The following is a 13288-nucleotide window of genomic DNA, read 5'->3' as shown; positions in this document are numbered from 1 at the left end:
GTAGACTTGCTTGTATGTTTCGGATCATTGTCTTGCTGCATGACCCAGCTGCGCTTCAGCTTCAGCTCACGGACGGATGGCCTGACATTCTTTTGTAGAATTCTCTGATACAGGGCAGAATTCATGGTTCCTTCAATGATGTCAAGGCATTCAGGTCCTGATGCAGCAAAGCATCCCCAAACCATGACACTACCACCACCATGCTTGACCGCTGGTATGAGGTTCTTACTGTGGAATGCAGTGTTTGGTTTTCGCCAGACATAACAGGGCCCATGTCAGCCAAAAAGTTCCACTTTTGACTCATCTATCCATAGAACATTGTTCCAGAACTCTTGAGGATCATCCAATTGCTTTTTAGCAAACTTAAGACGAGCATTCATGTTCTTCTTAGTGAGCAATGGTTTCCACCTTGCTACTCTGCCATGAATCCCATTTTTGCCCAGTGTCTTTCTGATGGTGCAGTCATGAACACTGACCTTAGCCGAGGTGAGAGAGGCCTGCAGATCCCTGGATGTTGTTCTAGGGTTCTTTGTGACTTCCTGGACGATTTTACGCCTTGCTCTTGGAGACGGCCACTCCTGGGAAGATTCACTACTGTCCCAAACTTTCTCCATTTGGACAATATGGCTCTGACTGTGGTTTGGTGGAGCCCCAGAGCCTTAGAAATGGCTTTATAACCCTTTCCAGACTGATAGGCATCAACAACTTTTTTCCGGAGGTCTTCAGGAATTTCTTTTGTTCATGATGTGCCTCTAGAACCTGTGTGCTGACAACTTTACTCTGATGGTAAGGGCCAAAGTTAGTCAGATTTATATTGGGCAGGGCTGGCCCAAATCAGGCCTGGTTGTTAACAAAAGTACTCAAACAGCTGACCCTAATTATCCCTTTAACTAGGGGGGGCAATAACTTTTTCACACCTGAAGATTGCATGTTTGATTACCTTGCACACCAAACAAATGAAAGAAGCACCAAACTTTGGTGTCATTTTTTCTCTCAGACTCCCTCTATATACTACTACAACCCACAAAAAAATCTGACCAAATACAATGTGAAAAAGTCCTGCAATTGTAATCCTAGCACTGTGTGGTCTTGCAATGCCCTGCTGGATTGGCTTGCAGGAACGGAAAAACTGTTGCCACAAGGACTTCGTCAATGTATCGCTGAGCAGTAAGGTTGTCCTCAGTTCCGCACCAAAGACGTTCTTGTGTCCTCCCCACATCATCACACTTCCACCGCCCCACCGTTTGGCTTGAACAGTCAGCATAAAGGTCCTGGGCTGGTGTGCTGACCCTCTGCCTTCCAGGACGTGGCCTGTCCATCACACAGACGGTTTCCTGGTTTCTAAGGACTAGTCTGCGGATTGTTGAAGCAGAACATCTCATTCTCCAGGAAACTTCTCTCACAGACAGGCCGCCTTCAATCATGCCGATAGCGACCAGGCAATCTTCATTACTCAAGCGAGGCACGGTCGTATCTTTTGCTGTTCTTGCGTTAATTAAAATCAAATGGCTATTTATACAGATTCATAATCAACTCATTTTGGCAATTTTAACTCAACTCAAATACCAAACACTGAGCACCTGCCGTTTTTATGAAATCACATGACTTTAGCTCAGTATTGTGTTATCCCAAGGAACAATACTACTCATACAATCAACAAACCTATCTGATCACTATTTAAAATTTAAATATCATTATGTATGTACCCAATGAGCTATTGATGTAAAACTTGTTGTGTTTTAATTGTGTATCAGTATATAAAGCTACAACTTTATTAGAAAATGTAAGTTATCTTTGAACCCCACCCCTGGGGTATACAAGTAAAGACCCTCCATTAACCCTTTGCAGTCCATTTATTAAGTGCGTGTCAGGCGCGTCAGGTCCAATTTATTTTCACACGCACAGTTAATTTTAGACGCGCTGTTTAAAAGTATTTTTTTTCCACAGTCAAACGGGTTTAAAAGGCCCTGCATATCAACAAAGCATTCACTAGGCATCTCCAGCCCCGCCCCACCCTTTCGTTAACTATAGCTTTCACATATGCTAATAAATAAATAATAATAATAATAATAATAATAATAATAATAATAATAGTCGTACATACCGATCAATCATCTCCTGATCACTCGTTTTATCACCAAACTCCTCAATAATGCGATCCAAGTCATTATTTTATTACTATAACATCTGAAAAAAGCTCTGCAAATGTCCGTGATATTTTCTGAGCGCTAATGCAGTCACAGCCAGCTTGTTTCCTTATGGCCTCCATTATCAGATGCCAGGGGCAGGTATGACTATTCATGAGATACGCCCTTTTTTTTTTGTTTTTCGACTTGTCTCGGCTCCTGTCGCTCCCACTCGGTCACTGAATGGTTTTTCAGCTTTTTCCAGAGAAAAAACGACTAGAAACCAATTTTTTTGCGTCTTTTTGATGATGTCGGACAGGGTCCGACATTGGACCGGATAGGAATAATTGCAATGTCGGACCAGGTCCGACATAGGACCGCAAAGGGTTAACAAAGTGGAGAGGGTTGATGTCAAGCTTCAGTTAAAGGAAAGATGAGCTTAAGAAAGAATGAGTTTGTGACTTTGTTATGCTTTCATGTTTGTAAACAATTTAAGAGATGGAAGGACATCTGTACCCCAGATTGTGACACCATGAGTAACGTGTGGGAAAGAATGCCCTAGCAAGTTTCATTCCAATTCCCTTGATATATGGAGATCTGAATGTATGCAAGGACCTTCAACCTCCACTATATCCCCATTGAGGTAGATAATAACCTGTAGGTGAGAAGCTGGTGAGCAATTACACATTAGTCACATATGTATTGATTGACGTTCACACCATTTTGTCTTACCTCTGCTGCTGGGGTTGTGTTCGCTGCTCTCAGGATTCCCAGCTTTGTAGTAGGTGATTCCTCTGATCACTCCAGGTTGGTGCCCTGCTGCCTTGGTTTTGGGGGTGGGTTTCACACCCTTAACATTTTCTTTCTTGGGCTTTATTGGTTTTTCCTTTGGGGTTTTATCTGTCTTGGGTACCTTTTTGCCAATATATTTATTTACTGCTTTAGTCTTCTCTCCAGAAGTTTCCTAAAATGGAGAACACAAGGATTCATTGGTGACGATGATATTGCAAAATGTTTGTAGTTTCTGAACGTTAAATGAATGTATACTGCCTGTGTAAAAGATCTCCAAATTAACAGACCACATTGTTAAATAAATAAATAAATAATTAATTAAACTTATTGTCAAATAAAAAAAACAAAAATACTTTATGTCATTTTGTCAAGTCATTTAGTATGGTAGAAATTCTGATCAGTTTCACATTTTTGCTATTATAAACGCTCATTCCAAACAGCCAATACTAAAACGAGAAGAGTGCATTATTTGGGCTGGCCTGCTAAACTACAGTGCTGCTTGACTAAACGTTGACATCCAAGAGTCATAAATCTGCATTCCAGAATTAGCAGCTGGGATGAGTTCATAAATGTGTGAGAGCAACACAGAGAGCATGCTGGCAAGGGAAAACATTAATGTTTGTATTGAGATGAGAAGTTAGCTCCAAGACCTAGTGGACACAGCCTTAGACCATGACAACTTCTGTGCTATTTAATTTTTTTTATTTAATGTGTCCAATTATTATTTTACCCCCAATTTTCTCCCAATTTGGAGTGCCCAATCGCTTTTCCCCTCACCGCAGAAATTCCCCATACTGCTTAGGAGACCCAAAGGTTCAGTGGATGTCAGTGAGCTACCGGCCTCTGAAGGACAAAGGCCAGCCCTGCCGATGTCTGCCTTTCAGCTCAATGGGTGCCTGGTCAGCAGGGATTGCTGTGGCGTGATGAGGAGAAACAGTCCCTGCCAGTTTTGCCTCCCTAACCCACAGGAGCACCAGAGTCAATGCGACACTCCCTTCAGAGCCCCCAGCGAAGACTGGTCTGCTTTGCACAGCCAGGACTGAATTGAACACCTGTATTTGAAATCATTTAACACATAACTGATGATGGTCTAAATAAATGCTTCACCTTTTTGCTCCACGTATTGTTGCAAATTTATTACAATGACTTTTAAACAAGACATGTCTGTAAAATACATATCTCCAAATAAAAGATACACACAACACATTACAGGCCTACACTAACAATTTGTCAAATGTCTTGGGAATAAATGAGTTGCTTTCTGGGGGAAAGAGGGGGGTTGATAAACCCATAAATATTTCATAGTTAAAATATTTTAGCAAAATCTTTTGACATAACAAGCATGGCTTAGCTCCTTTAGCAACTCTGTATAAGCTTTAAGCAACTAGCATATGGTCACAATATTGATAAAGGGTTAACCAACACCCCTTGATAGTGCTGGGCTCAAAGAAATCTCAAGAGAGTACCTGGGCTTTGCTATCGGGAACAGCAGAAGCATCTTTCTGTAGCAGCTGCAGACCCAGACTTGAGATCTCCTTCTTGATGCTCATCATAATGTCAGAATAATTCTCATAGCGCTTCAGTTGGTTGCTCAAGTTTATCATGCTGTCTTTCACAAAGTCATTCTCCCTGGTGAGATTCGTCTTAATGGTCTGTAGGATGACACAAATACAAAGTTGGAGGTGCAATACTGAAAAGGGTACACCAGATTAATCTGCAGTGTCAGGTTGTGTTGATCAGCCGTTGCTTGCAGAAAGTTGTATTCCAATTGAAGTCTGTCAGAACTTTAAATGTATCCAGGTGTAAGGAGGCGGAGGCCTGGCACGAACCAGGGACCATGCGCGCGTGTCAGATGAGAGTCATAACTACTATGCAAAACAGCTAGGTTCATTTTTAACCTCCTCTCATCTCACTGACAGCAGTAAGATCTGACAGCGGTGCATCAGACAACACTGCCCCTTACACTCCTATCACTTTAATCTCTATGAGATCCGAGTCACAGCCCCAATGTACTGGGAATTTACAAACAAGAATGTTCATCTCACAGGGGAATTTACAAATAAGAATGTTTGTCTCACAGGGGAATGTACAAATAAGAATGTTCATCTCACAACTTGCACCTATGTTGTTTCTTGCTTGTATTGTAACAGACTGGCTGGGTGGCGTGCCTGATGAGGCTGCACACAGCTCAAAAAGTGTCAGCGTCACAGCTCGAGGCAGCTGCACTGCTATGCTACACAGACGCAGGATACCTACTACGGAACCCTTAAACTACAAGATGGTGCCTGTGAAGGCGCTGCCCAGCCAGGATCGTCGCAACGACCCGGAGTCGCTTTGGGAGCAACAGCAGTAGGTTAGTTTAGGGGATGTTGATCCCAACCAGTATAGAGAGGGTTTCATAGTGTAGTAGGTTCCTGGAGCGGGACGTCTCTTTTAGTGAGTCACATGGGTGGAACTGTCTTGCTTTGTGGGCAATCACAAAATCCGTAACTAAGGATGGTAATCTGCAGCCACAAGTCAGACACAGATGTTCCAAACAGTTCTAAAAATGCCATTTAAAAAATAAAAAGTGGTCTCAATTGTTAAGGTTTATAACTACAAAATACATAAATCGTCCAACAAAATCCTGATAGATTTCCAAAATCTGTGTTCTTCTGATACTGTAAACTACTTATTTTATTCGCTTAGTTGCATAGTTTAGGAAATTAAATTGTACAAATAAACACATGGACCTCCTCAAAAGTTCTGGCCAAACATTTTCCTTTTATCAGCCAAAGAATAAGCATTCAACACTGTATTGGCAACCATGCCAAAAGTGTTGACATCGAAAGCACTCAATACATACTTAATATCTGGCGTATATTCACTGCTGACAAACGTTAAATTTAGCCACAATATCCCACTCCCATTATTTACTGTATTTATTTATTGTGGCTTAACCCAAGAAAAACACTTTTGAAGATGAGACACTGTTATTGTAATATGGGTTAACATGTGCTTGTGTAACTGCTAATGCAAACAAGCCTATGCAGTGGTGGTTTGTGTGGCCTCCAGTTTGTACCTAAATGCCCCGTTATACTGATTATGCACAAGAAATAATGCACAGAGGGGTGTGACATTTCGACACTTAAAGCCTCTATACCTACTGTACTGCCTAAGCTCTATTTGCAGGACAAGAAACATGTATTTGCAATGATATCTTATTTATTCTGTTTAAATAAAACTTCAAAAGACCAGGGTAATGGAATACAATCTTTGGGGATTTCAATAGAAAGAGTACAGCATTGTCTCAATGCATGCTGTAATACCTCATACCCCATAGTAACTGTATTAAAAATGTTTGCAAAACATATAAATACGATTGCTTGTGTAACCTTACCTCCTCAAGGGTGTTCATCTGGGAGACCACTTTGTTGATGTAGGTGTGAACTTTGAGGAGGTCCATGCTGTACAAAGTTCCCTCCAGTAGGTCCACCATGGACTGCAGCTGTCGAGTGAAGCCAAAAAAACAAACTGTGGTTTAATTCAAACAAAACACAAAGCAAATGTGTGCAATACTGAGTGCAGTTTGAAATGTGAGAGTGCATTGCCCTAGCCCTGGAGTACAGAGCCATTGTAGTGCCACTGCATTGCCACTAAAGATCATTTAATGACCCTTAGGCTTTGTTTTATTAAGAAAACAAAGCTAAAAGGGGCAACGAGAAGGGAGTGACACTTCTGTGTTTGGCTTTAGTGGTTTCCAAAGATTTTCCCGTTGATTTCTCCTTTAAAAGGAAATATTTCGCAGAATGTTCCCTGCACAGATGTCCATGAACTATATTTATCAGTTTTTCTTTGGTTTGCTTGTCTAAGCAAATTTGGAGGCCACTCTTTCTTCCCACAGGCAATCTGGTCCACATCTGATTTGGTCTGGCATTCTGGTATGCAAGAACTACCAATAGCATAATTCCTGAAAGAGTGCCAACATTATTTGGACATGCTACATTGGTAAAATTAGCACTAATGCTGCAATACAAATCTAATACTGTAAATATACCATGTGAGTATGTGGAAGTAATATAGTGAAGAAAGGCATGTTAAAAAAATACATACAGAACATAGTAATAGAGTAAAATACATAGTAAATATACAGTATGTCCTTTGTTAGTGATCCCTGTAACAGAATTGCACACATTGTGACACATTTGTTCAAGAATGTAGAACGGGTTCCCTTCTGTTTGTAAAATGTGTAATATTTGTAATAATATTTGATGCATTTCTAGAAAATGGTACCATATTTGCTCGAGTAAAAGTAATATTACAGTATCATACTTTTATGTGCTTTCAACCGTGTTTTGCTGTACTGCTATGGTACCGTATTCGCTCGAGTAAAAGTCAACCTTGTGTAAAAGTCGAGCCCCCCATTGTGAGAGCGAGATTCGGGTATAAATTAAAAAAAAAAAAAAAAAAGTCATTTGTTATTGAAACAGATGGTATGTTTAGTGAAACAGAAAACAAAAATGAACTCCTGAAATCGAATCTGTTGTTAGAGTACATTTCATACGTTAGTTTTCCTTAATGTATGTATTTAGATATCCGGACGGCGTTTGAGCAGCTGATTTGCAAATTTGCAGATTTATAAGCACTTCTACCTAGAATCGCCAGACACGTCATTTTGACACGTATTACAATACAGTACATTTTTTTGTTTTTGTTTTTTTGTATGTATTTCAGTGGAATGTGGGAGGTGGTGTGGTCTGGCTGTAATTCAATGAAACTGAGTCTGTGTTCTACATGACAGCTCCTGGATGCAAACGAACCTGGGACTCAGTTTTTTCTATATAGACAATGTCACAGAACCGTATTTGCCAAATCTTGAGATGTTTGCGTTTTGATTTGAGAGAAATTTCAAGTATTTGCTCTGGCAATGAGGGCAACAAGGATTTGCCACAACAATGTCAATGGAGTTGCGCAGTTTCCACAGAAGCACTCTGCTGCAGGGTCATGCTGTAACAATCAGCCCTTAGCCTATAGCCAAATATATACGCTCCCAGAAATTAGAACTAGCTACTGTGCCAAATATAAGAATATCTAAAATATTTAAGTACAGAAGGTTTGATTGACAGCGGAAAAAAACACATAACTTGCACTATTTACTTAACACAAGAAAAACTATTTGCACTCCAATAAGGACATGAAATCAAGCTTGCAAAAAAAAAAAAAAAAAAAAAAAAAGGCATGCGTGCGCAATTCAATGCAACAACCACAACAAACAATTCATTCAGAATTAATAAAATTAACTGGAGAGCGTGCATTTAAACTTCATCCCCCATGAATGAATTGACCGTAAGGTTGCAATGTTCCGTTTGTTTAAAGCAATCATCCAGTACAACAAAAACAAAAAAATACAAGACATGAACTACAAGCTCAGTAGCAAAAAATATGCACATTTAAAAAATAATATCCAGCAAGAAACCCATTTGAGAAAAGTGTAACAATGAGATCTTCGGAGTTTTAGCATCCAAATTAAATCTTCATTCTTCATAAGGGAAAGATAGGCACTGCAATGCAGGTGCACAGCAGCAGTGTAGTGAATCATGAAAGCATGTTCAGTGAAACAGCACAAGTCCGTTCTCTCTGAACTAAGTCAACCTGATCTTAACTGAACTTTCTTTCTTTTCAAGCGCCAATATAAACTATTGATAAAGAAAAACAACAAACAAGCGGCAGTGAGCAATCCTCAAAGCGAGGCAGTCCCTCCCAGCAGACCTGCAGGTGCGTTGCCAAGTACTGTATGTGAACTCGCCTCACGCACTGAATGCATGCCTGCACAGGGCTCACCTGGGTCCTAAACCTTGCTAGGTACACACAGGGATTGTAGTAACCACACACCGGCCATGGCTTTTGCAGACATTAAATGTTTGCCGACAAGGTTTTTTTCGAACCCCTCCCCCCCCCCCCCCACTTCGGGATAGTGTTTTGGGGTTAAATTTCTCGACTTATACTCGAGCAAATACAGTAAATAAGATTCAATGTCTGATAGAAGTACACCTCTGAGATGTTACTGAAAGCATATGCCTAAAAATAGCAAACATAAAATGTAGTACAGCAAAGAAAAGGTTATTTTGTTCTGTTTACCAACCAAAGTTTGTTTAGTTTATGAAAAAAAGTTCAAGGATATTAAAGACCCCATGTAGTTTACAGATATTTTAGCTTTCCAAAACTGGATTTTCGGATTGCATTTGGCTAGAATCCAAGAAAATTATGTTTTATTTTTATTTTTTAATTTAGAATTTTCAATTATTTTTACCCCTGATTTTCTCCCAATTTGGAATGCTTAATTATTATTATTATTTTTCTCCTTCACCGCAGCGATTCCCCACACAGCTCAGGGACCCGAGGCTCAGTCGGCGTCCTCTGATCCCACGAGCCAATCGGCGTCTTTTTACACCCAGGAACTCGAGAGCGGATGTCCGCAGGCTACCGGCCTCTGGAGGACAAAGACCAGGCCAGCAAATCTCCTTCCCCAAGCTCAAGCGGTGAGGAGAAACAGTCTAAGCCAGATCCCACCTCCCCAACCCCAGAAGAGCCAAAGCCAATGTGGCGCCCCTGCTGCCTTGCACAACCAGGATTCGAACCTGCGACCTCTGGCTGTATGACTCTCCCTGCACGCCGCGCGGCACTGCTTTTACCAGGTGAGCCATTCGGGGACCCCATGTAATCCAATCAAATCTTGATTTCATCCAATCCTCTGTGCAATTATTATGCAAATATGAATTTTTGCTTTGACTGGAGAAGTGAGGTCCGGATTAGAGAATCCTTAAACACAGTGTGTCTGGCTCCTGGACTGTTGATATGCTAATGAGAGGTAATAAAGTGGGTTTTAAAGAGTTGGTTACATCCTCTGTTGTGTGTGTTGTAGTTTCTTTATACAGCTGCATTTCATTTATTTATGATTAAATAACTACCTTTGTAATTCCACTAAATTTAGTTTGTTTTCTCTAAAGGCTGTATCACTAAAGTTTAACTCTTAAAAGGCTTCCAGCAAACAGTTTTGTCTTTTTTAATAAAAGCTGGCACAAGTATAAAATACTGCAGCTCTTTTCTTATATTTAAATTACTTACATAGAATTGAAGACTGTTTGTCACAGCACTAAACATTTAAGAGCACAGTTTCAAAACGGGTGTGTGTGCTCTATAATATCCCCCTTTCCTTCTAGTTATGGGGCTACACTTTACCACAGGTTTACATAAAGGCTCTTTCATTAAAACATGTTCTGCCTTGATTGAATACTTCATTTAGGTACAAATGGTAGCATGTTTTTTAATCTTATAATTGTAATCAACTCCATTTGATATAATGTATACATACTGAGGAGGAAGCCTGCTTGTGCTTTTCTACGTAAAATGTCTTTTCTGAACACTTAGGCTGAGCAAAGGGACTAAAAGGCAACAATGTGTTTCAAGTTCCATATTTAGTTAACAAATGTACCTTATTCCATAAGACTTTACCACCACCCACATTGAAAAGTGCCTGTCATAAATTTGCGAGTAGATTTTTATCCTACATATGGGGGAGTTGCAAAGTTTTTTTTTTAAATAAAACAAAAATCAGTGGTCAGTGAGAAGACACTTATACCTCGTTTGCATAGTCAAGCCAATTCGAGTACATGCCCTTATTGCCCCCCAATGCTGCGTTTCCATGTTTTTGTGAAACTCCAGTTGGCCTCCAATTCGGGTGCGTACCCGAGTTCTTTGGTACCATTTCACTATGCAGGCTGGCCCGAATTAATTTGGGCCGAGCAGAAAATACGTCACCAATCGTGGAATCCCAGGTCTTAGCAACAATCTCTATGAAAGCTAGTGTCAGTTGCAAATTACGGTTAGAAAAAACTAAATAACACCGTGTAACAATTTTTTTTTTTTTTGGTTCCTGGGTAGTAAGTGTTATTTCCCAATTGCTTATGCCTCAAAAGTATAAAAATGGCTATTATTCCCCACAAACTTTGCTTTTGTGACCAGGACAGTGATATTTTGAAATTTACCTATTTTCCAGAACATTCCAGATAGATTCAGTGCTGAGTAAACTTGAAGTAACTTCTAGAACTTTCCAGTAATATAAATAGTAGTATAAATACAGGGGCCTTAAGCCCACCAGTTCAGTTTAGTTCCAGCTGCCTAAGTGGATACATATCTGCATTTTTCTGAGATGGCATCAAGAGGCTGCAAGCATCCGGCAGACGCTATGTCTGCGGCCAATTTGTCAAGACAAGAGCGAAAAAGTACTCCGTGGAAGCATCTGCTAAGATGTGTGAGGCCTACAAGGCATATTTCGGCATGCCTGTCGGGGATCAAGACAAACCCTGGGCACCTCATTTCACCTGCGAGCACTGCAAAAAAACTCTGGAAGGTAAGATGGACAATTGTTGCTCGGAATTTTATGTTATAAAATTTGTTACAATTTTTAAAATTGTAAAAGTTTTTAATTTTAAAATGTTTTACAATTTTCAATGTTATTGAAAAAATATATATGAAAAATGTTGCGAGAATCTCTTACACATTAGTCATGGGTGAAATAAATGTATTTTTGTAGGATGGTACAGAGGGGAAAAGAGAGCCATGAAGTTCGCTATCCCAAGAATTTGGCGGGAACCCACTGACCACTCAAGCAACTGCTACTTCTGCATGGTGGACCCTTTCAAGCGGACCGAGTTCTCTGTGGGGAGGAACAACGTCAAGTGGGAGCCACTGGTGGACCCCCGGAAGGTGCTGATGCCACCACTGCACATCAAATTGGGCCTTATGAAACAATTTGTCAGAGCTCTAGATAAGGAGTCGGCAGCCTTCAAGTACCTTCAAGACTTCTTTCCTAAGCTGTCTGAGGCAAAGGTCAAAGCCGGTGTCTTCATCGGACCACAGATAGAGAATATCCTGGAGTGCAATGAATTCCCCAAGAAGCTCACTAGTAAGGAGAAAGCGGCTTGGAACAGCTTTGTTGCAGTGGTTCGGGGCTTCCTGGGCAATCACAAGGCCGAAAACTATGTGGAGTTGGTTGAGACTCTGGTGAAGAACTACGGCACAATGGGCTGTAGGATGTCCCTCAAAGTCCATATCCTTGATGCTCATCTTGATAAATTCAAGGAGAACATGGGAGCGTACTCGGAGGAGCAAGGCGAGCGCTTCCACCAGGATATACTGGACTTTGAACGCCGCTACCAAGGACAGTATAACGAGAACATGATGGGAGACTACATTTGGGGGTTGATTCGTGAAAGTGATTTACAGTATAATCGTAAATCTCAAAAAACTACTCACATCTAAATCTTTTGTAGTCATTTTTGTATTACTTTAGTATAAATACATGTTAATTTGGATTCATATGTTGTTTTTTTCTCTTTATGTGAATGAAAAGACACAAATTCGCCCGTTTTCTCATTGGAAATAGGGAAATTTCAAAATATCACTGTCCTGGTCACAAAAGCAAAGTTTGTGGGGAATAATAGCCATTTTCTATACTTTTGAGGCATAAGCAATTAGGAAATAACACTTACTACCCAGGAACAAAAATTGTGTTACATAGTGTAATCGCTTACATGTAATTTAACACCGTAAAAAAAAAAAAAAAACACACACACAATTTAACATGCCAGCACATTGTGTAACGTGGAATCATGATGAAACGCTATCACTGACTACTGTTTGGGGAGATCGGGTCATTCAGAGTCAGCGAAAGATCTTTCAATGTAGGGAAACAATAAAAAAAAAATTAAAATCGGAATACAGAAAAATCAAGGACCACAATAACAAAAGCGGAAACAATCTCAAAACATTCTGATATTATGACAGATTAGATGCGACTTTAGGACACCGTCCAATATCACAAGACAGTCTGCAGACTTTTCTGGAAAAGTATCCATTGCTGTGTTGGGTGATAACAATGTTACAATGTCAGTAACGATGATACAGTAATCTGGTTACTGTCTGGCCACCTCTCGCAACTTGTCCAGCTCATGTAATAACCCGAGAAACTCAGGAAACCCTGGAAACACTATTTTTTTAGCCAACCCGCGTTGCACCTCAACTCGAGTTTTGGAAAATTCAGTCTAACCCGAGAGCACTTGAGTGCACTCGAGTTGGCTTGACTATGGAAACGAGGTATTTCCAGGTCCAAAACACCAGTCAAGCATACTGTAGTTTCAACATTTTCAATGGTTAAATTAAATCAAAACAGATCTGGTGTAACCACTGCAGTTTAAGCAGAAAACACTTTAATTTTATAAGTCACAGTCCACTGAAAAGATGTTTGCTGAACAGTGGTATCTCGTGCAGAATTTATATTAAATAAAAATAACATTATAATAAAATGTGTTTAATCTTGAAGTGCTCAGATT

The 13288-nt window shown here is 40.2% G+C and overlaps 1 protein-coding gene across 1 annotated transcript in view; it reads right to left on the bottom strand.

Annotated features, from left to right (window-relative positions):
- The window catches only part of LOC117396760 (olfactomedin-like protein 2A), a 91954-nt gene that overhangs the window by 21003 nt on the left and 57663 nt on the right, over window positions 1-13288 (bottom strand). The window contains exons 3-5 of the mRNA XM_059005443.1: window positions 6298-6405; window positions 4385-4570; window positions 2859-3090 (exon numbers count right to left, since the gene is read on the bottom strand). Coding sequence (XP_058861426.1) covers window positions 2859-3090; window positions 4385-4570; window positions 6298-6405 — 526 coding nt within the window. The remainder of the gene's footprint in view (window positions 1-2858; window positions 3091-4384; window positions 4571-6297; window positions 6406-13288) is intronic.

Source organism: Acipenser ruthenus, chromosome 31 (genome assembly GCF_902713425.1).
Source record: "Acipenser ruthenus chromosome 31, fAciRut3.2 maternal haplotype, whole genome shotgun sequence".
In the NCBI taxonomy this organism is placed as follows: domain Eukaryota; kingdom Metazoa; phylum Chordata; class Actinopteri; order Acipenseriformes; family Acipenseridae; genus Acipenser; species Acipenser ruthenus.
The sequence above is the reverse complement of the archived record's forward strand: the minus strand, read 5'-3'. Positions and strand labels throughout refer to the sequence as shown.